This window comes from Eumetopias jubatus, unplaced genomic scaffold (genome assembly GCF_037043125.1).
Source record: "Eumetopias jubatus isolate StellerSeaLion01/CBP00866 unplaced genomic scaffold, mEumJub1_p1.0 scaffold_2, whole genome shotgun sequence".
Lineage (NCBI taxonomy): Eukaryota > Metazoa > Chordata > Mammalia > Carnivora > Otariidae > Eumetopias > Eumetopias jubatus.
This window is the reverse complement of record NW_028274808.1, coordinates 133,217,001-133,244,773: the sequence shown is the minus strand read 5'-3', so window position 1 is coordinate 133,244,773 and position 27,773 is coordinate 133,217,001. Positions and strand designations below refer to the sequence as shown.

Below are 27,773 nucleotides of genomic sequence, written 5' to 3'. Positions count from 1 at the left end.
CATCATACATAATTATATCGCGTAATATATAGTATACATATGATTTCTCAAAATTAAGCCATGAATATTCTCCTTTAAAATCATGTAGTGGAAGATTGAATCCACATCATTTTAACTATAAATTGGTTAAGCCAGTCGACTATAGTTTAGGGCATGTGGACAAGGTAGATAATTCATGACTGTTACAGGTAGTTAAAATGGTTAAAAAAATGGCTCGGCCTTCTCACATGTATGTAGGGCCTACATGGCGTATATTCAGTGGCATGGTAATCACTAACACAATAAACAAGCCCATAAAAAATTTAGGAATAAATAAATAACCAAATAACCATGTGAAAGCAAACCTTTATCTGAAGCATGAGCAAATGCCAAACCAATTAACAGCAATGCATATACTCGATACTGGGCTCATGTCTCTTTATGGCAACTAATAGGGTGAATAAATATTTCCTGGCATAAGAATATACTGAATTGCATACTGTATTAAAGCTATGATCCTGTCTTGAATTCCATCTTTGGAATACCACCAAAGAACATGATAAGGGAGGACCTGAGCAGTAATTTTCAAATTAATTATCAGGCTACTATTGTATGCAAGGCACAACGCTTACGCACTGCATGGTACACAAGGATGGATAAATACAGTCTTTCTTCTGTATTGAATTTACAATCAGTAAGATGTTATAAGACACTATTTAAAATATATGGACTCTGAGAAACAAACTGAGGGTTCTAGAGGGGAGGAGGGTGGGGGGATGGGTTAGCCTGGTGATGGGTATTAAAGAGGGCACGTTCTGCGTGGAGCACTGGGTGTTATACGCAAACAATGAATCATTGTTTGTGATCAGTGTTACATCAAACACTAATGATGTAATGTATGGTGATTAACATAACATAATAAAAAATGAAATAAAAAATAAATTAAATATAGGGACTAGAAGGACCCATAAGAAGGAAATATCTTATTCTTTGAGAAGATATGAAAAGTCTTCTAGGACAGATACGAAAAATATTTGGGGAAATGGTATTATTTGATAAGAGAACAATTTAGAATGGGCAGCATTCTAAAAGGCAGGGGTCCAATCAAGTAAAATAGTGGTAACATAGGACCCTACAATAGGTATAATGTGAAAGGTGGAAAAACCAGGGCCATCAATGTCAGGAAAAGGTTAGTAGGCTTAAACTGCACGTGAGGCAAAGCCACTGGAGAGTGCTTATCAGTGGCTTTTTTAAAACTATAGTCTTGAAAGATTAATTTAGGTAGGGACTAAAGTCACGAAGATTACTTCAGGAAAACTTTAATCACAGTGGTGTTAATGAGAAGGGTTGGTAGAAATTAGAGGTAAGACATCGAGCAAGCAGAATTTTTAGGATGTAGAAAGTGACTGTCAATGATAATGTAAGTATGGAGTAAAAGGTCAGTCAGGGGTTTCAGAATGGGAGGCTGAGAAACTAGAGCTGCCATTAGTAGAAATGGGAAAATTGAGAGAAAAATTTACTCTTGCGGGGGGTTGAATCTAAATAGAGTGATGTGTTTGATTTTAAATAAATTGAATCTGAATTGGCAGCAATTTCCTACACCCTGGCCCAGTATTCTCATTCTCTAAGACTAGGTTATTATTAAATAATTTAGTGGAATGGCTTTATTTTCCATCCCCTCCAGAAATAGCAAACTGTTATATAAACTAGGCTTTGGTTTTATTCATCTTAAATGTATTTCTTACAAACTTAAAGGTTTTACTTGGTCAAGACTTTGGTCTGCCTATTCAGAGCACACAGTCGTATATGTAACTTTAGATACTATTCAGAATATTAGCCAACACGTGGGATTAGGGAAAAAAATGACTATGCAACCTTTTAATATGACACTTGAACTTTTGTAAAAAGCCCACGTAAGGGTCATCTGACTGTTTTGTGGAACATAACTTTGTTTGACTTAATATTCATAATTGATTAGGAGCTAGATATTTTACAACACTGGAAACTTGTATAAAACTAATAAAGTATCATTTTTTTCTGCCTGGTAGAAAAGATGACCACAAAGATAGGACATTTGCAAGTTTTGGTTTAATTTAGTGATCTTATTTCAGTATTCTTTTTTTCCCACAGACTACATAAATCCTAATTTCTCATATCTTCATTGAACTACCTTTGCCATTTAGCATTTCCCTCATTAATGAGAAAAAGAAACTTCTACATGTACTCACCTTCTTGCATATGAATTATGGTTTTAGTGATTAAAGAATTATGCCTTGATTATATACAAACTGCATTCCCTTACCAGATATTTAAATGTTTCTTTGTATGGCAGACCACTCATCCCATCCCTTTAATGATTAATTAATCTCACTTGTACCATCCTCAGTCCCTTTTTGCCTTCCCTGAACTGTACAGTTGGCATAAAATGCGTCATGAGAATAAGATTTTTGTGGAAGTGTTGTGAAAGTATTGAAAAGAAAATTGTGCATTTTATGTCATCACAGATGAACTGTTGTGGAGACCTGGTTAGGGCTGAGGGGAAAATGGAAGAGGAAACAAGCAGAAGATGGGATGTACTGAAGTGGGTGGCATGATCCCAAGCTCTTTGAAAAAAGGAAAGAAGATGAATAAATGATACCTTGAATTAAAGATGAATAGAAGAGGCCCAGCAAAGAATTTGGTCTAGTCCTACCCTGAGCTCCTAGGTCACCTTCACTGGATCCTGGTATTTTGACTTCTTAATGATTATAGAAAAACATGCTCTGGCCATTATGGAAATTCTTAAAACAAGGAGTCTTTCTGCTTTAGCAGGTGGCATCTTGAGGCTGTTAGATTTGGTCTTTGGGTTCCTTAATCAGCAGCAGACAGAACATGCAGGTAAGTTCGGGAACACTTCTACAGACCTGTATCAATCTGGAGGCCAGAAGGAATAAGCAGAGTCTTCCTTTGAAGAAAGGAAAGACTTGGGATAGAACTGGACATTACTAGAATGAGAAAAAAACATGTTATAACTGAATTGTATCTGTTTGGCCATCATAGTGATTTGGGTGCAAACCAGTTGTTCAAAGAGTAGTATCAGTATGGAGAATTGGTTAATTCATCCTACATCTTTTTTCCTGAAACAATTTTTTTATTTTTTATTTTTTTATTTTTTGTTTACAATTTCTTCCTTCCTTCCTTCCTTCCTTCCTTCCTTCCTTCCTTCCTTCCTTCCTTCCTTCCTTCCTTCCTTCCTTCTTCCTTCCTTCCTTAAATATTTTATTCATTTATTTGATGCAGAGGGCGGGGGGAGAGCAAGCAGAAGCAGGGGGAGTGGCAGAGGGAGGGAGAAGCAGGCTCTCCACTGATCAGGGAACCTGATATGGGGCTCAATCTCAGGACCCTGGGATCACGACCCAAGCCAAAGGCAGACGCTTACCGACTGAGCCACCCAGGTGCCCTTCCTGAAACAATTTAAAGTGCATGAGGAAAAAACTGTTTCTCAAAGGTGAGGCACCAATTCATTTTCCTCTAAACAACTAATCATTTGCAGCCTACATTCTTGCCAGCGTGAGTTGAGTGTAGTTTAAAGCTAGAGATAAGCCATCACATTTTCTAAAACTCTTTATGTATTTTCTTTACATTCAGAACGTAGGTCTTAGGAAACATATATTAGCACTGAGTGTAAGTAAATTATCTTAAGTAATCCTAAAGCACATTACTAGGATCAGCAAAAGATGTACAGTATATGTACACATATGTGTTTGATTCTGTAGATGGCAAACTGAGAGATTTTCCATGCTGACTTTAATCAGAACCCATCTTAGCAGATGCTTTCACTACTGTCACACCAAGCTTGGGAAGAGTTCCAACACTGGAGTGACTGAGGAAAGAGGTTTTGGCTGGAGGGATTCCTGACCTCTACATTGACGTGGTGGTCAGAGAGCATGATGGCTGTGTTTTGATGAGAAGCAGTTACCCTTTAACAAGCTCTTATTAACATTTCTTCAAGATGCACTATTATCTTAAAATAACTCTGAAAGAACCATTGTGCTGGTCATCATAATCAGAATAATCAGAAAGAATACCACACTAAATATCAAAAGGAATAGAATGAAAATCACTAGAGAGAAATAATCATGTGATATTAGGTCATGTGCTCTATTAGCAATGTAATTGGCTGCAATCCCTCCTCAAGGCCAAAAAAAAAAAAAAATACACAAGTAGTGGTTTATTAGTTATTCACTGAGAGTGAGTACCTGAAGGAGAAGGTTGTCCTTTTACAACACCATTTTTAGTCTTTTCTTCAGAATTCATTACTTCTTTGTAGATAAGTTCTGTAAGAAACAAATATCAGTGTCATAAAAAAACAAATTTCTCCTTAATATGCAGAGAAAACTTACTAGTTAATGACAAATAATAATATTTTGATGGAATTGAGTAAACTACAAATCAATTGGGATTCCTTTACTCCTCTATTTCTACATTTTCTTGCAACAGCACTGAACCTGGCAAAAGTAAGTGCTCAATAAAGCATTTGACAAAACAAATGTGTGAAGAATACACATTTTACTTGGTTCTGAATTCTTTGGGGATTTCTGATGCCATCTAACTTTATCTCTTAAGAACTTTAAGGGCTCAGTTTTGAGCGTCCAGATTTCTTCTATATTCACTCCCTAAGAGATGCACACACCCTCCTGACTATAAACTATTACTTCCCAACAATTTTCCAACTCTTTCTTCATTTTTTGCTAGACTCAAATCTTGGATTTGTAAAACTAAACTTGCCTAAAGCCCAACATTATAACAATTATTACATTTATTCCCAAACTGTCATCCATATCTGGCTTTTTCTTTGTTAGAGTTAAACATGCATATATTCTTTCTTTTAATTTTCCCCTTTTAACTAAAAATCAGTGCTACTTATTCTTGCTTTGCAACAGGTTGCACTTTATATAATCATTGTCTTTACAAGTATATCTCTTTCCAGTTTCCAATTTAGTCCATGTTCATACTCAAATGATATTTATATCCTAATACCTACCTACACACAAACTTTTAAGAGTAACTTCTGGTCCTTATTAGATCAAATCAAGTCTTTTCTGTCTATCATTTAGCATCTTTGTTTACTTGGTCCACTCTTTGTTATGTGTCATTTTTCCATATTCTCCAAATAGGACCCCTTGACTAGAGAAATCTCTTTGCTGTCTTTATAACACTTCTTGCTCATTCCTACCCTTTGTTTTCCCCATATGTCCTTATACTGGTATTTTCCTGCTCTTCCAACTGATAGTAGTTAACTCCTTCAAAGCAACTAAAATAATTCTTCCCTTCAGAGCTTCCATTTATGTTCCTCATTTTAACCTTTGTTTGTTATGATCTGCATTTACTTTTTCATATTTATTCTACTCTGAAGTTATTTATGTTAGTTTAACAATTCTTCATAGTTTCTGGTTTATTTCACCCTGAGTATAATCTTGACCATGCATTATGTGCTTGGAAGAGTTCTGGTGAAAAAAATGAACTAATGTATTTATTCATTATTTTCTTACTTTGAAGGATAAATAAGCCATTTAGATACATATATTTTCTATTTAAATTTTCAAACCCTATAAATGAATGAATGAATTCATATATTAACTACCTTTTATTTTTTAATATCTAAGGCCATCTTAGACATAATTTTGTTTGTTTTATGTGATAATTTTATGTACAAACATGGAATGTGTCATTCTGAAATTCTGAATTGAAGCTTGCCCTTCACCATGGCAAATACTTTGACAATTAGTACTATTTTAAAAAGTGTTAGTAATTAATTCCTTACATTCTTGAATAAGTGCAATATTGTTATTAGTATGAAAATATAAAGTTTGAGAGGTTTGAAAATGGTGTGAGGATAATGATTATAAAATCATCTGTTACTAAATTGTTTTAAAGGGAGACGCCTCAAAGATAATTTCTGAGTTTCAATAAAGTAAAATGTACATTTAAGTGGTAGAGTCACCTTTCCATTCTTCAATGGTGTGTTCTCTTTCGTCCAACTGTTTGTCATAAATCTGAGGTGGAGGCTGCGGAATAAAAACAAACGATAAACTTTGTGCAATAACTCAAATATAACTAAATTCTTACAGCATGTGGGAATACCTTGCTATTCATTGATTTGGGTGATGATCAGAACCTCATATAAATTATGGGTAATTGCAGTGGTGCAGAAGTTAAAATTTCCCCACAGACTTATGAAGGATTCATTTATACGCTGATATTTACTGCTGACCAAATAAGGCAGCAGAATCCAAACTGGGAGCTCACTTCCCAAACCTGATTCAGAGCCCAAGTCTAAGCAACTAACAGCTAGCCTTTAAAAAGCAAACAAGATATTTGATTACAAAGACCCAGAAGCTATTTCTCCCATTCAGTTTCCCTATAACAGAACCCTACCAAAACTATGCCCCACTAATAAGATTTTTTCCATTTTTGGACCCTCCTGAAGAAGAGTCTTTAATACTTCTCAATAGACCATAGTACTAGTTCTTAGCATAAAGACATATTTAGATCTAATCTACCTTTTGTTTTTTTGTGAAGCATCATAAAATACCTTTATGTGTGTGTGTGTGTGTGTGTGTGTGTGTGTGCGTGCACTGTATTTAAATGATACTTTCCCCCCTCAGGTCAAAGACTCTGCCAGTTGTCTATAGAAGTGGGTCACTGTAAACCCCTGAGGGCCACTTGGGAGACACGATATGACAGGGCCTTCAGTCTGACTTATGGAGTCAGCATTCCTCTTCCTATAAAGAGTTCAGAGATGGAAAAGGAGAAATTTTTCACAAATCCAGGTGCCTTCCAGGAAGGAGGGTCTCAGATTGATTCCCTGACCTCTTCTTCCTGATGAAGAGGAAAAAGATCTCCTGATAGGGGAGATCTATCATGATGACCTAGGGTAGCTCTACCTTAGGCCAAGTGACATGGAAAGAAAAATAAATCTCTTGGAAAATATATTACCATAAGGTAGATAGAGAAGGGGCTAAGGAGCTCCACTGGCTGGAAATGGATTGAATGAAAGAAGAGCTACCAATTTCTGGTGCCACGAGACAGGGCACCCTAGAATTCATCCTGTCTTACACTCCAAAAGCAAAAATTGTTGTAAGAAACTAGAAGAGTTACTCAATAAAGTGACTCAGGCCTATGAGGACATGCGTCCCTCAAAAATGGCTGTCACAGGGACGCTTTGGACAAGACTTTCAGAAACAGCTCTTGCCTTCTGTTAAGAGATTGTTGGCCCATGAGCGCTACCTTACTACTATAGCGGCCCTTCTTTACTGCACTTAGAACCTCTGGTAGCCTGAATCATGACAAACATAAATATTCATTCTAGCCCTGATATGCTGGGGCAGCCTCACATACTACAGAGGTAGCTGGGTATGAAAAGAGAAAAATTTTCCCAGTTGGGGTAGGGCAACTTAACACAATACTGAATTATTGAGAAATAACTAGTGATGCGGCCAAACATTCCTTTAACACCTGTCAATTGTTACTGATGCAAAAGGCTTTAAACCAGCTACTGTGATTCAAATGTGGCTGGCTAAGTAGTCTTTACCAAAATAACTAAGCAAAACGAGACCCCTACCCCATGACACTAATGAGAACACAGAAACACTGACTATACATAAAGTTCAGGGGACTGGGTGATTAGGCACTGCCTTCAGGACCTGACTAAGGCAGAACACTCTACCGCAAACTATAAAGGATTCCGAAATTATAGGAATATTTTGATGTAATGAGTAAAATTTTTTTGTTTTGTTTTTTGTTTTCAATTTGTGAAACTGTCATGTAAGTAAGCTAACACAAAGCCAAATTCTGGTTATGTAAAGACACTCTGCCAAGGGCGGGTTTCCTGCTTGGCCTCTTCTTGAACATATGTATTGCTGAGGGGAGGTCCCCTGCCAGACACAGTATGCACAAGCTCTCAGAGGTCATCAGAGCTCTATGCCTTGTCGGTGCCTCTTTCTTCTTCTAACAATAGACTCAGCTCAGGATCCTGTGTGGTTGGCTTCTCCAAGCAATGGATTTTTCCATTCAAGTTTCAAAACTGAACATGGCTCGAGAGTACAGTTCCTACCAAAGTGCATAAGTGCCATTTTCTCTTTGCAACAAAACTATTTTGAGAGAGGCTTTCCTTGGATTTTCATCACACAACTGTTGGTAATGTATAAAGCATGAAGTACATAGACTCTAACCACGAACAAACTACAAAGAGAGAAAAAGTACTGAGCCCAAGATTTTTTCTTTCAACAAACCAATAGGGCTGTAAAATATACTTGCATTATAGGTATGGCTGAAAGGGCTACATGTTCAGAGTAGTGTTTTTTGTTTTGTTGTGTTTTGTTTTAAAGAGGCGATGTAATCACCTGCAGTGGAAGGGTACATTCAGATAAAGATGTCTTCCACATAATAATATAAAAGAGGAATTGACCAATAATCTAAAGAAAGTAATGTCATATTCAAACATACATATATATGTCCTTGGGCAACAATCATTAGATGCAATTGTCCGTAAACTCCCTGCCTCCATCTTCTAAAGAGAAGCTGGTGTTCTATTGCTCAGTTGTTCCCTTCCCCTCCCCTTATTAAACAGGAAAGATTCTCTTTGCCCAAGTACAAATCTAAATAAAAAAGAAATGAGGAGCAGGGATAAACAAAAGTGCTCCAGAGAATATTTTAGGAGAATTTAGTAGATTAGAACAATTTGAGATGTGAGAAAATTAAGGATGAAATGAAATTAAGGATAATATATGGAAAGTTATTAGAGCTTGTGACTTGCATGTTTTTGAATATTTTCCAAGAGACTGAAGATTCTCTTTCAGTTATTTTTGAAGATTTTGGACTCTGCTTCCTTGCTTGAAATTCTTAAAGATATTGAGCCATGAATTCAAATGGATTATATAAATAATAACTTAATATGGATTAAATGTGTTTTATATTGATGTTATTATATATACATGCACAAATCATTTTAATTAAATGAGATAACACATGAACAAATACATAATTACTATGAGTTAGTAAATATTAGAATCAATGTATTCATTTTTTAAATTCATTTATTCATTCAGTAAAGGTCTTGGGCATCTAATATGTGCCAGACTATATTAGAAATTGAAATTTCATAAATATGGAATAATATGGCTAATGATGTCAAGAAGCTCACAATTTAGTGGGGTAAGACTGATATAAAACAGAAAATTTTTTTTTGTGTTTCATATCACACAATATGATAAAAATATGCATATGTATATGGGATAGAGTGAAGAAATCCTAACAAAATGCTAGCAAAACCTTTTGCTTCTTGGAGTAGATGACATCTGTACTAGTTCCATGAGCAAAAGATGTGTGAGATGTTGTCAAAAAGAAAGGAGAAGAAGAAAAAGATGCCTCCAGGCCAAGGGCACAGAACCTAGAAAACAGCATAGCAGTGGTGGTGGTGGTGGTGGATGTGCATTTCTTTGTATTGGTGCACACACATGCAAAGAGAACTGGAAGCAATTCTGTGATAGTAACATATAACATATGTGGTCAGAAGTGACAAGAGATAAAAGCTGTGCCTAGAGAAGAAGATGGGTCAGGCAAAGGCTAGATCAAGGATGGTCTTGGGTACCATGATATGGAGCAAAGACTTCTTCCCAAAGGGGAGGAGAAGCCACTGAAGAACTTAAGAGAATGGCATGAACAAATCTTTGGCTGGATTGAAGAAAGACACACTGAAAGCACAGAGAAGAGTTAGCGAGCTAATGCATGATCTAGAAAATAAATTAAAAGGTCTGACTAGGGTAGGGAAAGTAAAGATGGATAGAAAATATAGATTTTATAGATTAAGAATAATTAATAAATAGTAATAAATCAAATTGGTAGAATTTTGGTTTTGATTAAACGAGAAAGAAAAATGATTCCCAGATTTCTAAGCTGAGCAGCTGGACAATGATGATATTTATGGAGTCATCTAAAGAAATAGAGAATGGAAAAAGGGAAATGAGATTGGTAGAGAGGTAAGTCAAGTGCTATGTGGGCAGAGATGCCTATTTGAGAATTAAATAGATGATCTGATGATTACAGGAATGTTGGCTAGAGATGTATAGATCTGAGACTATCAGCAAGAGGTTTTTGTTGAAATCATGACAGTGCATGAGGTCACCCATAGAGTGAATGCCGGTAGGAAGAGTAAAGGGCCAAAATGGACCCCTGTCAGACACCAAGGTTTAAGGTTGACTAGAGGAAGAGAAGTACACTAAGATGGAGAAGAAGGAGGAAAAGAAAGGGAAAAAAGGAACATTTAAAGAAATACATAGATAATAAAAATATTACAATGCTATAGAAGTCAAGTGATCAGAGAGTTTCAAAAAGAGGAAGTAATTCTCTATTTCTTGTAAATGAAACAAATGAAGATCTTGGCTTTTAAGGCACCAGAGATGCATGATACAAAGCATGATTTTGAACCCCATAAAGGTTTCCAAACCTCAAAACTGCCACCACACCCAGACAGATCCAGATAGATCCTTGAGGGAAGACTTTAATATCAGATAGCACCTAAAAAAGTGGAACAATATAAAAGACATGTCTCAATACCAATATGGATATTGTATTTAATAAAACAAAAAGGAACTGCAGAACAAATGTCACACACACACACAGACACACACAGACACACAGACACACACACACACAAGGTTATAATGCTCTCAGATCTACTTTCCCAATTATCTTTGAAAGTTTGATAAACCAAGAACACTTTTCTATCTAATTAAGGGAAGTAAGTCACTTTTTTTTCCTCTGAGACAATACCATGTGCTAGGCTCTTTATATATGCCCTTTGAAATAATCTTTAGATCAAAAAACTCAGATGCAAAAGAATTCTTTTAAAAATATCTTGAAGTCACATAACTAACGATGGACTTTTTAAATTAAAACCCAATTTAAAGAATAATTCAGAGCAAATGGTGATAGATATTAACCAAAAATAAGGGATAATGAAACAATATTTAAAGTAAACATCTTCCTAAAACGAGAAATAGAAACACAAGCCAATAGGGTGACTACATGTCTCAATTTGCTCAAAACAGTTCCAGTTTGTGCTTGTTGTCCTTATAGTTACTAATAGTTCTCAGGCCCTTCACTGTCACAAATGTTTGGAGGATAATTATGTGAGTACCCCACATAGCAATGTTATGACATGGCATATCGGTGATCACAGGTATACAGTAATTAGAGGATAAAACAAATAACTGAATTGCAACATATTCTATTACTGGGGTCTCAACAATCGCAGGTCTACACCCTTTCCTCTCTAAGACATCATGTCAGCATTTCCTTCCATTTTCTCCATTTCTAAAAATGTAAAACTTATCTATAAAATATGGCTTTTGCCAGAAAGCACGTAAAAGAGTACAATTTTACATAATAAAATTGGGATTTAGCAATTGGATTCTGATGGCATTCTTTTGAGTTCTTGCTGCCAGGCATGAGTTCTTGCTGAAGAGATCTCTTTAATCAGTATTATTCAAATTCCTAATTGATTCTGCCAAGGTACAACTTGCTCTCTTGTAACTTCATTTTATGTCACATATTTAAGTAATAATTAAGTAAAATGTCCAAATTTATTCTTTCCTTAATCTTCAAAATAATCCTGCCTTCAACAGCACCATAGAATGTTAGTGATGGAAGAGAGTTTAGAGATTACCTAGTGCCACCTTTATGCAAATTGCAAATGAGAATATAAAAACAGCACAGGTGATTTGTCCATGATCATAGAGTTAATTGGTAGCAGAGTTAGGAATAAAATGCATGATCTCTTATGGGAAAAGATGGGATGGAGGAATTCCTCTGGGTTGCAGAAAAGTTAAGTTGAATAATTCAACACTTACAAAAAGATTTTCATTAGTAACAAATTTGAGCCTGCCACTCTGATTTCTGTTCCAATTTTCTGTCAGTCTATACACATAGCTAGATCTGGCAAGTATCACTCAAGTCGTCAACACTTATATCCTGAATGCTTTTTGTCAAAATATCTTGGACAACATCAAGACCTCTATACATGTGAATCTCAAAAGAGATGAGAACCAGATATGAGAAATCTAAGTCATGCAAAGTTTTTTCTATCCATTTTTGAGCCCTGATTTAACATTGTTTCTGTATCAGTCATGTTCTGAACCATATGACAATCATCAAGTTGGTGTTTGTTTTCTGCTTCTTTTGTCCTAATTAAGCATACAATATGGTTTTGTTCCACTTTTTCTCTTTGTGTTCTGCTGTCTTGTTGAAAATGCCTCGTTTGAAGGCTTTAAATAGCATTTTCTTTCAGTGTGTGCATTCTCTATTAATTCGGCAGCTGGATCCAAGAAAATGATATTATGTCCTCTTGAAAGGTCCTTTGTTTTTTCATATTGACTTTTGCAACTTGAGGGATGTGAAAAGATGCACAATTCATTGTAATGCTTCAACCAAGAAGGGTGGATTTGGGTATAAAAGCAGATCAGAAAACCCATTTAAAGAAATGTGCAAAATTTTATATTTCCTTGAATCTATGATTATAGAATAACTTTTCCAAATGTATTTTAAATTGTTGGTGAGTAGAACTTCTTAAAATTTTAACCTCCTGAGTGGAAAATAAATATTTAGAAGGAATAATTTTATATTGCACTAAATGATATGTACTTTTAAAATAGTTTTTTGACTAATGACACTGTTTAGTATGTTCTATTTTTTTCCTAAAACTTTATATCCCTGTAACACGAAGAATGGTTCATTATCCACAATGGAGTTCAACATTTGCTTAACAGTCTTACCAACAATCTTCCAAATTAATAGAAGTATAATAGCAATATGCACAATTCTCAAAAGAGTTGACTAAATATTGTTATTTTCCAGAATTACGTAGGTTTTCTATATTGTAAACTTACTATGCAGTAACCAATGACTTTGTTTCCAATTACCAAAAATTTCAGTACCTTCTAAAAGTTAGACAAATGACAATGTGTAATGTACTACTGACTGATTTTTTAAAATCTCTCAGGCAAGTTTTAGGAACTTTGCGCTCTTGAATAGAAATTAAACAATCTAATACTACGAATGAAGTAAATGCCCTTTAAAAGTCTGATGAGTTGAGAGTACTCCACAATGGGGGATAAAAGGCTAATAAAATCTGTCTCTGATAACTAATTCGATTAATTCTCCTTTCCTAAGTTGCCTTACGTTCGGTCCCTAAGCAAGGCCTGAGAACAAGTGCTCTCAGGGATATCCTGTCAGAGCAGAAAGGAAGACAGGTAGGCAAGCATGAACGGCACAACAGAGTGACCTTAACAAGAACACTTGGGTGCTGAAGTCAGACTGTGCTATGTCAGAGTCAGTGTGAGGTAAGAAATGAAGACTTGTGATATGGCATCACTCCTTTAAGAAGTGTTTTGGGGGGTGTGGTAAAGAACTGACAAGCTTTGGCAGTTTGGATATAAGGGGGCTGAGGAAAGAGTTCAGGAACCAGACCCCTGGTTCAATCATCTGGGTGAAAAGTAGTGCCATGGATTGAAAGGTGTGAGGTGGGGGAAGAGAAGGTGGCGGTTTTGTGTGAACAGGAGATGCAACCATTTCAAAATTTTGACATGTTCATTTTGAGATGCCATTTTTAATGCCAGTGGTATTAGATTTGTAAATCTGGAATTCAGGACGACTTTATGGGACAATGCCTAGATTTGAGAGTCATTTGTGGTCATTAAAATGAAGGCTGTAGTCAAAGATAAGATTCCCAGGGTAAAAAGAAATTAGGTCTATAGGAGAGAACTCCTGGGCTTCATAATTCTAAGAGAAGAAAAGATAACTCAAACAGCAATGGAGACTGGAGAACACGAGTGGTGTCCCCACAGCAGGAAAGGGGTAAATATGTCAGGGCGGAGAGTGTCGTCAGCCTATTCAAAAGGCAAAGATGCCTAAGAGGACAGTTTTCTTTGGACCTGGCACTAGGAAGCCACTGCTGACTTCGAGAAGACAGTTTCAAGGCTTGAGAAGTGAATTACAGTAATTGTGAGTAAACAAAGGCTAACTTGTTACAGAAACTTGACAATAAAGGAAGTTACTTTCATTGCTAATGGCACCTTCCACTTACAAAGGTATAGTAAAAAAAGAAATTGGCTTTCTTTGTTCTTTAAAATGAAGGCAGCTAGACAATTGTATAATTACCAGTGTAAACTGACAAATGAACAGAGAAAGAAGAGACCCACATGCAGAAAAGAAAAACCATACACAAAAAAGTACTGTATCCTGAGTTTTCCTGGACTTTGGGTACCCAGGTCTATCACAGCATGATCACTGTAGCCTCCCCGACATCTTCATTCTGGTACCAGTCATACAAAGCTGATTTTCATATATTATTTCATTCAGTCCTTATAACAACCCTCCTTTTCTAGGTATACAGCTAAAGCATGAAGAGATTAAATAATCTATAGGTAAGTGGTAGAGGCAGTGTTTAAACCAAATCCATCTGATTACAAAATCCATGTTCTTTGCAACCAACTCTAGCTTATGATATAGTTCCTGCTAATCCAACTTGTGGAAATAAATATATTTAAAAGTTTTCTTAGTCAACAAAGCAACAGAGAATAAGAAAAAAGTGAATAATACCTTCTCCAGCTGGAGAAACCCTCAAAATGCTATTAATTAATATTACAGACACAAATTTCCAAATCCACTCCATCAAGGGGTTAGCATGTGCACTGTATTGTGATGCTGCCACCTTGTGGTTGGAAAAAAAAGCAAACATTAAGTAAAGATGCTTGACTGTGAGTTCATCATTTCCATCAATTTGCTCTCACCCAGGAGTTCTCAACTATGGTTGCACATTGAAGCCATCTCTGACCTTTTAAAATGCTGATGCCTGAATTGCACCCCCAGAGATTTTAACTTAATTGGTCTGGAGTGAGATCTAGGTATCAGTATATTTAAAACCTCCCCAGGTAATTCTCATGTGCAGCCAAGACTAAGACCTCTGTTCTAACTATTTATACAGTAATCAAAGCAAGTTTTGTCATTTGCTTAAGTATGTTTCATTTGTATGGATGCAAGAGAAAATATCACAGAGAAACTATATGATTTTCTCTCAGTCTTCAAATATGCTTCCAGGTAATTCGGCAAATTGCTTTTGAGGACTTCTATATGCAAAGTATTACATTATAATTTGTTATATATGAAAAGCACTAAAGTTGTTTGGAGACATCACAAGCATTCCTCTAAATGACCAGAGGAACCTTTGAAAGCTAGCAATGTAAATTTTAATTATAATGTGAACTAAGTATAATTAGAAAGCTTAATTAAATAATGCTCTAGTGGCTTACAAGAAAGTCAAATTTAGATTTCTCTATTTTTCATTCTGTTCTGTAGCTTTCTCAGATGTTAGGTCACAAATTTATTAGCTTTATGCCATCAAAAAGTTTAATCATGTCTTGAAAATGGAAATTCTCTTTACTGTTCCCTGGGAATTAAATTTTTCAATGGTTCTTTAATCAAAAAGACTGAGTTATTGCACTACCAATCACCCAGTGTCCAAGTCATAAATCCTTCCGTTTCATTCATTCAACATGTATTTATTAACCAACTAGTACATGCTATAATTCATTCTTGAATTCTACCATCCGAAATCCAAAAGCTAAGCATTTATAATTCATGTTGGTTTTAGCTTCTAAACATCTCTTTAATCCTTTACCTACGTCTACCCTCAGGCCACCATCAGTTCTAACTTATGTTACTACAGATTTATCCCCCTGCTTTTCATCTTCCTTTTTTCTACTCCAGTCTCATTTTGCAGACAGAGTGACCTTCTAAATGTTCAAATCTCATAATTTTATTCTTCTGTTTGCTAGTTTCGAATGGCTTTCCTTCACACTCAGGAAAGAGTACATGCTCACAATGTTTAGTCATTCCTTCCTTGCCTGGTTCCTGCCCACCAGCCCAAATGATTTCTCACTTTTCTTCATGGAGTTACCCCCAAAGATTTGCAGTTCTTCCAAACCTCTTCTAACCCTGGGATTCTTGCATAACCCTTTCTTCTGCCTGTCTTTTTTAACTTGGATAGTTCTTGCTTTACCCTTTGTCTTTCTATTTAGGTATTAGTCCCTCCAAGGAGCCTTCTCTATCCCACATTGCTAAGTTGAGTTTTTTTCTATGTGCATCAATTAACTTAAAGTTTGGACAACTTTTCACTCAACGTCTGCTTGTTTTACTTCTCACTAGACAGGGTGCAAAGTCTTAAGGACTAAATTACATCTTTGTTCATCAGAGTCTAAGACTGTACAAAGTACCTAATAGGCATTCAATAATGCTTCTTTGATAAGATAACATTGAGCAAAGATTGGAATGAAGTAATGGAAGAAGCCATATAGATATCTGAAGGAAGAATGGTCAAGGCAAAAGAAACTGCAATGTAAAGACCCTGATGGGTGAGATTGCTTGGCATGCTTAGTGAACAGCAAGGAGGCCAGTACACTGAGAAGAGTGGAAAGGGAGGAGTATAGAAAATGAAATCAGATAGTAGTCGGGGGGAGGGGTACCTGGGTGGCTTAGTTGGTTAAGTGCCCAACTCTCGGTTTCCACTCAGGTCATGATCTTGCAGTCATGGAACCGCAATATAAAACACCTTTCTTACTATGGGTTATGATAACAAAATTTGGAACTACGCTGAAGTACAGCTTTGTAAGCCATTGCAATTACTTTGAATTTTATTATAAATAGGATGAGAAGCCAATGGGGAGTATTAGTTGGGTAATTATGTAACCTGTTTCACATTTTGAAAGGAAAACTCTAGCCATTTGGAGAACAGACTACCAGGGACACAAGAGGACTGGAAGACAAGTTGGGGACTGTGACATGGTCTAGGGCAGAGATGACGTCTGTGTAGACCAACAGATGAGGAATGCTACAAGTCAGGAAATATTTAGAAGGTAAGGCCAGTAAGATTGGTTGAGGATAATCATCATTTTCTAGGGTTTTCCTGAGGCTTAAATAAGATTGGATACGAGAGAGGGTTTTATAAGCACTAGAAAAGTGGTCAACACAGGACAGTTGAACTCAATTCAAATTAAATGTATTGGGGGGCGCCTGGGTGGCTCAGTCGTTGAGCGTCTGCCTTCGGCTCAGGTCATGATCCCAGGGTCCTGGGATCGAGCCCCGCATCAGGCTCCCTGCTCTGCCAGAGCCTGCTTCTCCCTCTCCCACTCCCCCTGCTTGTGTTCCCTCTCTTGCTGTGTCTCTCTCTGTCAAATAAAATAAAAAAAAAATCTTTAAAAAAGAAATTAAATGTATTGGTCATACAACATGCATCAGTTGCTGCTCTCATCACTGTTTTCTGCACTGAATTTCTGCTCCCAAGGAACTTTAGACAAGTGGAGCTGGGAGACACAGACCTAAATGTGGATCATTTCAGCATAACGTGTGATATGATAATGGCACATGGAAGGTTATAAAGAAATATGTTACCTCAAAATTTTGAGAAGCAGAAGTTTTTATTGCAGGACTTCCCACAAGCAAAGGCCACATTAGCTGCAGTGATATGTTATAAGGCAAACATGAGCTTTAAGAAGCTAGAAAAATGTTCTGGGTGAAAAATCAATACACTGTACACAAATACTGCTGAGTTAGCCTATAATTAAGGCCACATGTCATTTGTGCCTCTGCCCTTTAGTCACAAAATAGAAGCAAAATGAACAGGGGGGAAATCCTTAGCACTTCTATATTAGTAACATGACTCAGTAACGATCCATCCTAGGGACATTAATCAGGGAAAACTATACTCCTCACATTAGCATAAACGAACAGCCCTAAGAAGCAAATCCACAGTGAATACAGAAACATAGTTACAGAATTAGAAACTTTATTAAGGAAAATGGGTTTGTCTATACTTTACTGTCATTAGAGAAATTCTATTGTATTTTAACTTAAATTTTAATATTTTTTCAACTCTAAAATACTTTTATTAATTTAAAAATATATAATTTTTATACAGTTTTTTTTTCCTCTCCTGCATCGATTTCTCTGAAAAATCTTAGAACATGACACAAAGATTCAGGATTAATAAAATTTTTCGATCAAGTCTAAAGAGTTCTACTAATCTAATAATTACTGCTTCTTCTCTCTACATGGATTCAATGGCTGGCACCTTATATAAGAGAACATTCATGTATCCCTTTTATACATAAAATGTTTATCAAAAAAGCGGTAAATATTATTTTAAATTCATTTCTATTCTGTATTTTTTCAGTATGTAAATTATTAAAAGACCTTGTATATGTTGAAAAATAGAGCCTTTTAAAAGATATTGTGACATAATGAAATGAGCACTGGCTTAGAACCTTGGTTTTTAGCTGTGTGACTGTGTAAAAGTCATTTTAAAATTCTGTAAAATAGGATTAATGGTGTACGGAGGTAGTGGTAGGGTGTCTTTTCACTGGGTAATGTAGACTAGAAAAATGGGTGGGAAGGTTAATAAAATAGTCAATATAAATTGATTAAAAACACTTCATTAATTCAATGAATTATTCTGAAAACATACATGTGTTAAGAACATGTAGTGACTTAGATGATGTCAGTGGATGAGACAAAAAAGCCCTTACCCTCAAGTTGCTCCTTAAGCAATAGTATCTAAGGTATGTGTGGTAAGGATAAAGTGCTCTGAAGTAGGGGGTGATTGGGTAGGAAACAGAATCACCTGAGGGTGAGGAATTATTTCCAGTTAATAATTTGACCACAAAAATTTGACATACCCCACACATCCTGTCAAAAATCATTGTCTTGGGGCGCCTGGGTGGCTCAGTTGTTAAGTGTCTGCCTTCGGCTCAGGTCATGGTCCCAGGGTCCTGGGATCGAGCCCCACATCAGGCTCCCTGCTCAGCGGGGAGCCTGCTTCTCCCTCTCCCACTCCCCCTGCTTGTGTTCCCTCTCTCGCTGTGTCTCTCTCTGTCAAATAAATAAAATCTTTTAAAAAAAAATCATTGTCTTAATGAGTGCTTATGAATTGATGACCATAATGAATTGATGACCGTTTCTCAGGTATGTTGTGGAAGACAAAAGGTTAAGAATCACTCAAGTTTCTTCTTTACAAACACAATCATAGAGAACTATGTACTAATGTAAGGTATTACCACTCTCCCCCTATTTTTCCATTTAATTAATACATTTCACATGTGAATTTTCTTCAAGCAGAACATGCCTTTTCATTCATTAATGAAATAGTCTAAGGACAAATTTAAAAAGAAAATAATTCTGAGCTTTTTATTAATAAGATAGAAATAAATGACATTTTTATTTACCTTATGTCATATTGGTTAAAACTGTTAGGTTTAAACTACTTCAATCACACCTGTAGGCTAAAAAGTCCTTCTTTAATAACATCATGTGGTTTCAAAGTTTACTGACCACTTTCACATATAATACTTTATCTCTTAAAACGTCATTGGAAATTTAATAGCTTAAGATTAGTTGCCACAATTATACCACCAAAAACATCTCTGAATCTGTTGTTTTTCTCTTCATCCCCACTGCATTTGAAGTTCATTTTACCATCATCTTTTTTTTAAGAGTTTATTTTAGAGAGAACGAGAGAGAGAGAGAGATCGAGAGAGAGCAGGGGGTGGGGCGGGGGGCAGAGGGAGAGGGAGAGAGAATCCCCAAGCAGACTCCCCGCTGAGCGCAGAGTCAGAGGTGGGGCTCAATCGCAGGACCCCGAGATCATGACCTGAGCTGAAACCAAGAGTCAGTCACCCAAGCAACTGAGCCACTGAGGCGCCCCAATTGCCCACCCCCATCATCTCTTCTCTTAACCACTTCACTAGCTTCCTAACTGGTCTTTCTCTAATATTCATCACCCCATCAATGAGAAAGAATGCTCTGTCTAAGACACACATCTCTGAATGATATTCCTCCAGTCACTCCCCCTACCTTCAGCGTGGGTGCTCCCTGGAAATCACTTAACTGTGCTTCCTGACCTTGTCTCTGCTTTCTCATGACTCTCATCTCTGATCACATTGCATTACCTCACAGTTCCTCAGATAAACTGCAAGAAGGTCTTTCTTCTCTTCTGGCATTTGAATAGGCTGCTTTGTTTGTCTAGAAGGAAGGTTGTACTCTTCCACCTCCCTTTCATTTGGCTAACTCTTAGCCATCCTTCTGGTCCTATTTAAGACTTTCGTCCTCCTGAAAGTCTCCTTTGTCTACTGAAAGTCTCCTTTGTCTACTAAAAGACAGTTTATACAAACACAGTCATAGAGAACTATGTGCTAATGTAAGGTATTACATTAGTACATAATGTACTTTGGCTTCTATAGCACCTTTTCATAGAATTTACCAGAGTGGTTATAATTTCTCAGTTACTTATCTATCAATCCTACCACACTATAAGCTACTAAATAACAGGAACTAGGTCTTTTTTATTAGTATAATTAATGAATCTTCGATGGCCATGTGTAATTGAAGTTCAGTAAAAATTTAGGGGATAAATGTAGTATACCTGTCCAAGGTAGAATGAGGTCTTGGACTGGGTCTTCTCACTGTAGACCCTGAGTGGTCTCGATTGTCCCCCACTATCTTCTGTATCATGATCTTGGTCTCCACACTCTGTAGCTCTTTGTCTTCTCCCATTGCCTAGGACCTCTTGGTTTGGAGAAGCTACATTATATGCTACAACATTATAAATTAACTCATTGCAAGCCAAATTTTTTTATTAGATTGTTACTAAGCCTTCTAATTGTGGTTGAGCTTATGAACTCTTCTGTGAGTGTATGTGTAAGAATTATGGCCAATTATAAACATTTTTGTGTGATGAAACAGGAGTCACAAAGCAATGGAGCAGGGACCATGAGCAAGCCTGCTTCAGAAAAAGTGGGGATACATTGCCCTACTATGAAAATAGCATTCTGGTGCATATGTCATGAAACAAAGTCACTAAAAGTGTTTTCTGCTGAACTTAGTCCAAAATAACAAACATCTTAAGAAATTTTCAGAAAAAGGGACTGAGGCATAGCATTTTATCCCTCACTACTTTTAGAGGAACGTGAAAGGAGCTCAGTTTTCAAAAAAAGCACATAAAGATGGGAATCAGATTCTCCCTGGAATTAGAAGCTGTGGGGAATTTCTTTTGCTTATGAATTAAAAGCATTTTTCATAAACAATAAATTCCATTCTTTCACAAGATATTGTAGGCCAATATTCCACAAATGACCCTGTGAGTCTCCTATTAAACCTTCACCAAGTTATGGAAGTGGTTTTCATCATTCTTATGACTGTCTTGCCATTAGAAAGGGACATAATAATTTTATTATAGCACATACTCTGTGCAAGACCATAAACTTTTAATAGACTTATAAAAAGGGAGTGTAACCTTTTCAATATTCTGTCTCATCGTTGGATGAATCCATTTTACTTTCTCCTCAAATATGATGGATGCCCTAGGGCCTAAGCAATAGTTCTACACTTGATAAGAAAATGTTCAGATTCAGTCTTTTCCCTAAATTTGAAGGTTACTATGATTTAGCACTCCAGAATGCTTCCTGCCTGCCCTTTTCCTGAATCTGCAACTCACCAAACTTCCATGGACTTTTGGTTCTAGTACAGTTCTAATGGTATGCTGACTTCATCTCTGCAGCTTTCATTTGGGGTTAAAAAAAAGTCAAGGTAAACATTCTACAGGTTTAATAACTGTCTGTTTTCACATGACTGCACATATATTTTCAGCATCATTAAGGATTATACTTTCTAATTATTTTCCCCTCTCTCCCTAGAATGTGAAACTTCTCAATTTACCTCTTAACCTTGATAGTATAACCAACTCTAAGCATGACTTCTAATGCAAGATGGTTGATTCATTTAAGTCTATGATCCCCCTGCATAATGAAGAAATTATGCCTTTTTATGTGTTTTCCTGTTCACTTGTTTGTTTCACTTTTATGTTGCAATGCACAACATAAACATCTTCTTGGAAAACAAAGAAACAAACAAAAATCTCTGGAGACAAACAAGGCAGAGAGAAATGGATAGTGCAAAGGAAGTACATCCTTCATGAGGAGAAACAAAGTAGAAGCAAGATATAAGGAAAGTTGGACCCACCATTCTCATGAAATCTGCTATTTGCTGTGGAACAATGCCACCACAAAGCTGTAAACGAACTTGCCACTGAACTCTTGAAAGCCCCATAGCACAACAAAAGGGTTAGCTACTTGAAAAATAGACACTGGCTGCTAATTTCTATTTCTTGAAGAAAGGACATTTTTAAATTTACCTAAAACCATAGGAAACTTCTTCATATTGTCAATAAATTTAAAAGTCATAATAATGAAAACTGAAAGCATGGTGCTTTATATTTATCTGTCACTTCCCCTTACATGCCCTTCCTAAAAAAAAGTAGGATCTTTACGGATGAAAAGATCTTTTCTTACAAATAAAAATTATCTCAAGGAAATAAGCTGAGATTTTCTAAGCACTGCATTAATTCTTTTGGTTATGCCTGTAACTGATAGTCAACTCTAACAGTAAATTATCCATATTTTGTAGCCCCCTCATTCAAAACTTTCTGTGGTAGACAGTTGCTTTTTAAAATATTAAGAGTTAAATTCAGAGGTAATATTTCTAAAAGTGTCATAATGCTTATGAACTATCAATCTCTAGGAAGATGTACACATATAATTGCAGGCATACAATTTTAAGACTTTTTTCACAAGCCCTGAAAAACCTATCCAAGGAGCCTCTAGTGATAAATGAATCCTAGAACAAGAAAGCTACTAAGCTAGACTGTGAGTCCCTAAGGGCAGGGAAATGTTTCCCTCATTTGTGCGTCTTAGCTTTGGGGCAGTGCTCAACATATGACTGGGATGCAATAAGCATTTGTTACACTGAATTGGGCACAATGGGCATGTGTATATTTTGGGATTTTTTTTTTTAAAGGAGGATATACTATGAGAATATACTATTACAAAGTTTATCATGCAAACCTCATTGAATCTGGTAGAGACGGAGAAAAGACAACATGTTAAGTAGAAAGCAAGAGCAGAGTTAGAAACTTAAACAGGGCTATCCAGCAAATAAGCATTCCTACTAGGAATAGAACTGAGATGACCTTGAAATCACAAGGTTTCTATATAATAATTAACATGTGGGCCGTACAGAAAACATCACCACCTCTGCAGTATTAGTTTCCTTATCAATAAAGGTTGTATATTGAAAACACTCATAATGATAAGAGGATGGGTAGGAGTGCCTTGGAGCTGCCGTTGAACTTATATACACAGTAGTTTAGAAGAGATTCTTCTATGAAGGACAAAAAATTGTGGGGAAGAAACAATCTAGTTTGATTATTTTAGCAACATTGCAGGTAGACAAATAAGGCAGGAATGCAAATTACCGAATAGGTTATGCATCCTAGAGATTAGCCATTTTTAAGACCACTACAAGGCAAAGCTGTTGAACAGAGATTCTCTCTTCTGATCTACTCCTGTTCTTTCCCCCTCTTTGTATTTTTTTTTAAAGATTTTATTTACTTATTCATGAGAGACAGAGAAAGAGAGAGAAGCAGAGGGAGAAGCAGGCTTCCCGAGGAGCAGGGAGCCCGATGCGGGACTCCATCCCAGGACCCCGGGATCACGACCTGAGCCGAAGGCAGACGCTCAACCATCTGAGCCACCCAGGCGCCCTACCCCCTCTTTGTATTCTTGTTCTTACTATAAAATTTGGTAAGTTTTCGTTGACCAGAACACTTTACAATTCCAACATTGACTTCTGTGCTTATGTCTTAAGGAGCAGCTCTAAAAGGGGAATGCATTATATATTTTTTTCTCCCACAGTTTATGGATTACACTATTTTGTGGCATCCTAGACAAATGCCATAACTGAATAATCTCTTCTTTCCAGGATGAAAATATTAAGAAAATAAAATACACCCTTATAAATGCCTACTCCCTTGAGTTAAGTCGGTGGATCTCACACTATCTAAAGAGATCAACTAGGAGAGAAGAAAAATTTTATAGATTTGGAAGAACTTGATAGAACATTCGACTAGGCCTTTCACAGAGCACCAGATGTGGAATGTCCTAGAAAAATAATTTCTGCTTTTCCCCTGCCCTTCAAAAAGAATTCTCCTTCAGTGGTCTATTCAAGAGACAATAGTATTTACTGTCTAAAGGGCTCAATGTAATATATGAAAAGAAAAACCTGAGCATAGACTCTACCAGTCAGCAAACAGGTATCTCCTGAGAATGAATTATTCAACTACTCCAGCTTTGACACTCAAGAATCCTACATATTCAGTGGATTCTGAATATCCCAATGATTTGAAATCAAGGAGAATGTTTTTCTTCAGTAGAACAATTTGCTAAAATTAGAGAAAAATGAATTAGTGTCTGAGTGAAGTACATATTTTTCTTATAAGTCATGTAGGAAGAGGGGCCACTAAAAGTAGGTGGCTAAATCTATGTACAACAAACATTTTGACAAGCTCCCACCAACATAATACATGGCATCAAAACAATTCCAGTGTGACTCAAAAGATATCTTCACTTTAACAGCTGAGGCACTGGGCATGTGAAATGCAATGCAAGTTATATTTTCTCTAGAAGGCAATTAGTAAATTGCTCACATTTTGCTGCTGAAAGAATACATCAGCATGAACAGATGGAAATTTACAATTCTGCAAATGGCAGATATTAGAAATTAGAGACATTGACTTAACTTTCACCAAGCAGATGAGAATCACAAAATACGAATTGCTCTTTCTATAATTAAACACATAGAGTGCATCAAATTCACATCTATTGTAGCTCATGTTTCTTCCTACTTACTTCTAAATTTATAGACATTCTGAGTATAACAAACCTGCTCAGAGTTCAACTCCCCACTCAAAGGGTCTTCCATGACAGATAGATGACACTAAGCTATTTCTCAAATTAAGCGTGCCAGGGTGTTGCCCTAGCTTTTTCACAGCATGCTGTATGCTGTAATAATAAGAACTCATAAGACTCAAAGAGGTAGTCCTTGTGTCAGGACAGATGGAGAGAACAGCTGAGAGAGGGATTCAGCCAGTTTATTAACTCTGTGTGAGTAGAACAAATCACATTTAAAAGAATTCATAGGAAAATTTAGTCTGAGAAACAGAATTTAAACGATGGCAGTTTTAGAATGGAGAATAGAGAGTAATGATACTTCACCTTACAGCATCACTCAGTCACCTCTTTGTCTTTCCAGCTCCTGACAACACAGGGTCACCCGTAAATTGCACACAGATTACTGTATAGACCAGACTAGTGATGGGCACTGGGGAAATATTTAGACTGATTGCCCAATTTAAAACGCCATAGTGAATGCTATATCATACTATGGAAATGAAATCACTAATACTAAATATTTCAGGTACCATTTATAGTAATTCTTTTCCTTGCTCTGAAATGAGGTAGGTTGTTCTACTCATAAAAATATTTAAGAGAACTTACATATGATTTTTGTTCAATATTTTTAAATTGCTAGAAACAATCTGAGAAATCTTTGAGAGTAATTCTCTTTATAAAACTTCATATAGGGCTTCCCTGAGAAAACTCAATTCATGTGCTTTATCATATACAGATATGTTTGTTTGTAAGTGTGAAAGAAAAAACTCTAAGTTTTCCAATTTAATTTCAAGGAGAAAAAACATGATTGCAAGGATCTAAAAAAGGGGGGGGATTTTTTTTTTATTTCTTACTAAAATGGGTGTACCCATATAGCATCAAGAAGCAAACTAGTAATAAGATCACTAATAAAATCCTCAGTCATACTCAGAGACATAGCATCATTTGTCTTTTTTTCTTTAATGCAAAGCAATGGAAGCAATGACTTTTTAAATGTTAAGAGACACTAGTTTTCTTATTATTTTGGTGAAATGTAATTTTTTGTCCTCAACAAAAATTTTCAGATTACTACAAAAAAATTCTTAAATAACTCAAACGTTGCAGGTTATGTTTGTTTAAATATTTAAAAGGTCTTTTCTACAGTTTGAGAGCTACTATTAAATGTTTCATAATACACTTTATTTCCAAAGTGCTTCCTTCTCAGGCACTTTCAAGGCAAACAAAAATAACATCTATTAACTGTTTAAGCATGATGTCTATATCCCGTGGGGGAAATCAGGAAACAAAAACAGTGGTTTCTGAATTTCAGATTTATGATTACTTCTTCCAAAGCTGTCTTGAGGACAGGCCTTAACCTTTTGATATGACTCACCACAGAGAAATGTCGGCTACAAAGAAGATAATCCCCTTTCCTTTCAATGGGGGAGACACAGCTTATGCAAAAAACTGTTTTCCTTTATAACTCATTTAAATCATCTCCTCTAGATACTTCATGTTTAGCACAACAGTGTTAAACTTGACTGATTTAATAAAGAGATTATAAAATATTTAAAGCAAGCACATATACATTTTATTCAGTGGTTTATTGCCAAAAAGTGGACAACTACTAATGAACTGTTTGAACAGTAGATGCACCAAATTCATATTCATGGCCACCCATATTTTTTCTTATTTCTAAATTTATATGCACTCTGAGTCTAGCAGAATGCATTTAATGCATTTATAATTGAATATATTTATAAGCCTACTCTTTACCACATTGTTTTAGGAACGTATGAACTAAAGAATTTAGAAGAAGACAACTGACTAAGCCACAGTTAATGAAGATAAAGATAATACAAACAATAAGTCATTCATGAAGTAGGTTTAAGAGAAGTTAAGACATGATATACATAATCAATTGATACTAGTTTTTACTATAAAAATATATTCAAGAGAATAAAAAGTAGAGAATGAGAATAATCACCCACCATCATCCTCAACCACTTGAATTTTGTCTGAAGGCTCCAGATAGTTATTATATTTATAGATGAATCTTTAAATTATAAATGAAGTCTTTCCATTACTTAGTATGCCAACTTCAGGATTCTTTGATTATTCAATAATAATCTATGCATTTCAATTACTAAAACCTGGTCAGGGCATTGATTTATATTCAAAGCCAAATAGTTTTTTGTTTGTTTTTTTTTTAAATCATAGCTAGACATAGATGAGCATGATTTGTTAAGTATAATTCAAAGCAACCGATGCACGTCTAGTTAAAGATTAGAAGATAGTCGTTGACGACTTAGTTATAACTGGTTAACATTGACAGGGACAAGTTATTACAGATTCTTCTTACATTCAGAAAATTATACACTAAAGATGTTAAATAGTCAAATAAGATAGGTAACCCATATTTGGAAGAATTATGTCCAGAGATGGTAAGTTATAAGATTCCCAATCAATAAAAATTCCCATTAGCTGTTAACAGAATAAAAGCCCACCAACATCAATGAAAGCCAGAAGCTTGTTTTTGTTTTTAAATTCATGGCTGAATCACCAGCACCTGTAGGTCAGTGGGATACAGAGTTTGGGTTCAATGAAATTTATGGAATGAATGAATGAATATTAAGCTGTTAACAAATAATCAAGGCCTGTATAAACAGCTCCATAGGAGCTGAATAAAAAAGAGAAAAGGCTGAGAAGCAAAGGAAAGACAAAGAAAGAAGAAATAACAAAGAGGTGCATGAGAAGAAAGATTGATAAAGGCGTTTTCGTGTGTGTGTGTGTGTGTGTGTGTGTGTGTGTGTGTGTGTGTTTTACTTAGTTGGCAGTGGCAGAGTAGAATTAAAGCAACCTAAAGGAAAACACATGGCTGAATCCCTCATTCTCCCCAAGCACACATTGTCTAACATTGGCTTAACAAGGTTTAGCCTCCTCATC

The 27,773-nt window shown here is 36.0% G+C and overlaps 1 protein-coding gene across 3 annotated transcripts in view; it reads right to left on the bottom strand.

The window, feature by feature from the left end:
• The window catches only part of MAPK10 (mitogen-activated protein kinase 10), a 163,513-nt gene that overhangs the window by 9,086 nt on the left and 126,654 nt on the right, over positions 1-27,773 (bottom strand). For all 3 annotated transcript variants that reach the window (XM_028124192.1, XM_028124193.2, XM_028124196.2), the window contains 2 exons: positions 5,963-6,026; positions 4,218-4,295 (listed from right to left, as the gene is read on the bottom strand). In XM_028124192.1, coding sequence (XP_027979993.1) covers positions 4,218-4,295; positions 5,963-6,026 — 142 coding nt within the window. The remainder of the gene's footprint in view (positions 1-4,217; positions 4,296-5,962; positions 6,027-27,773) is intronic.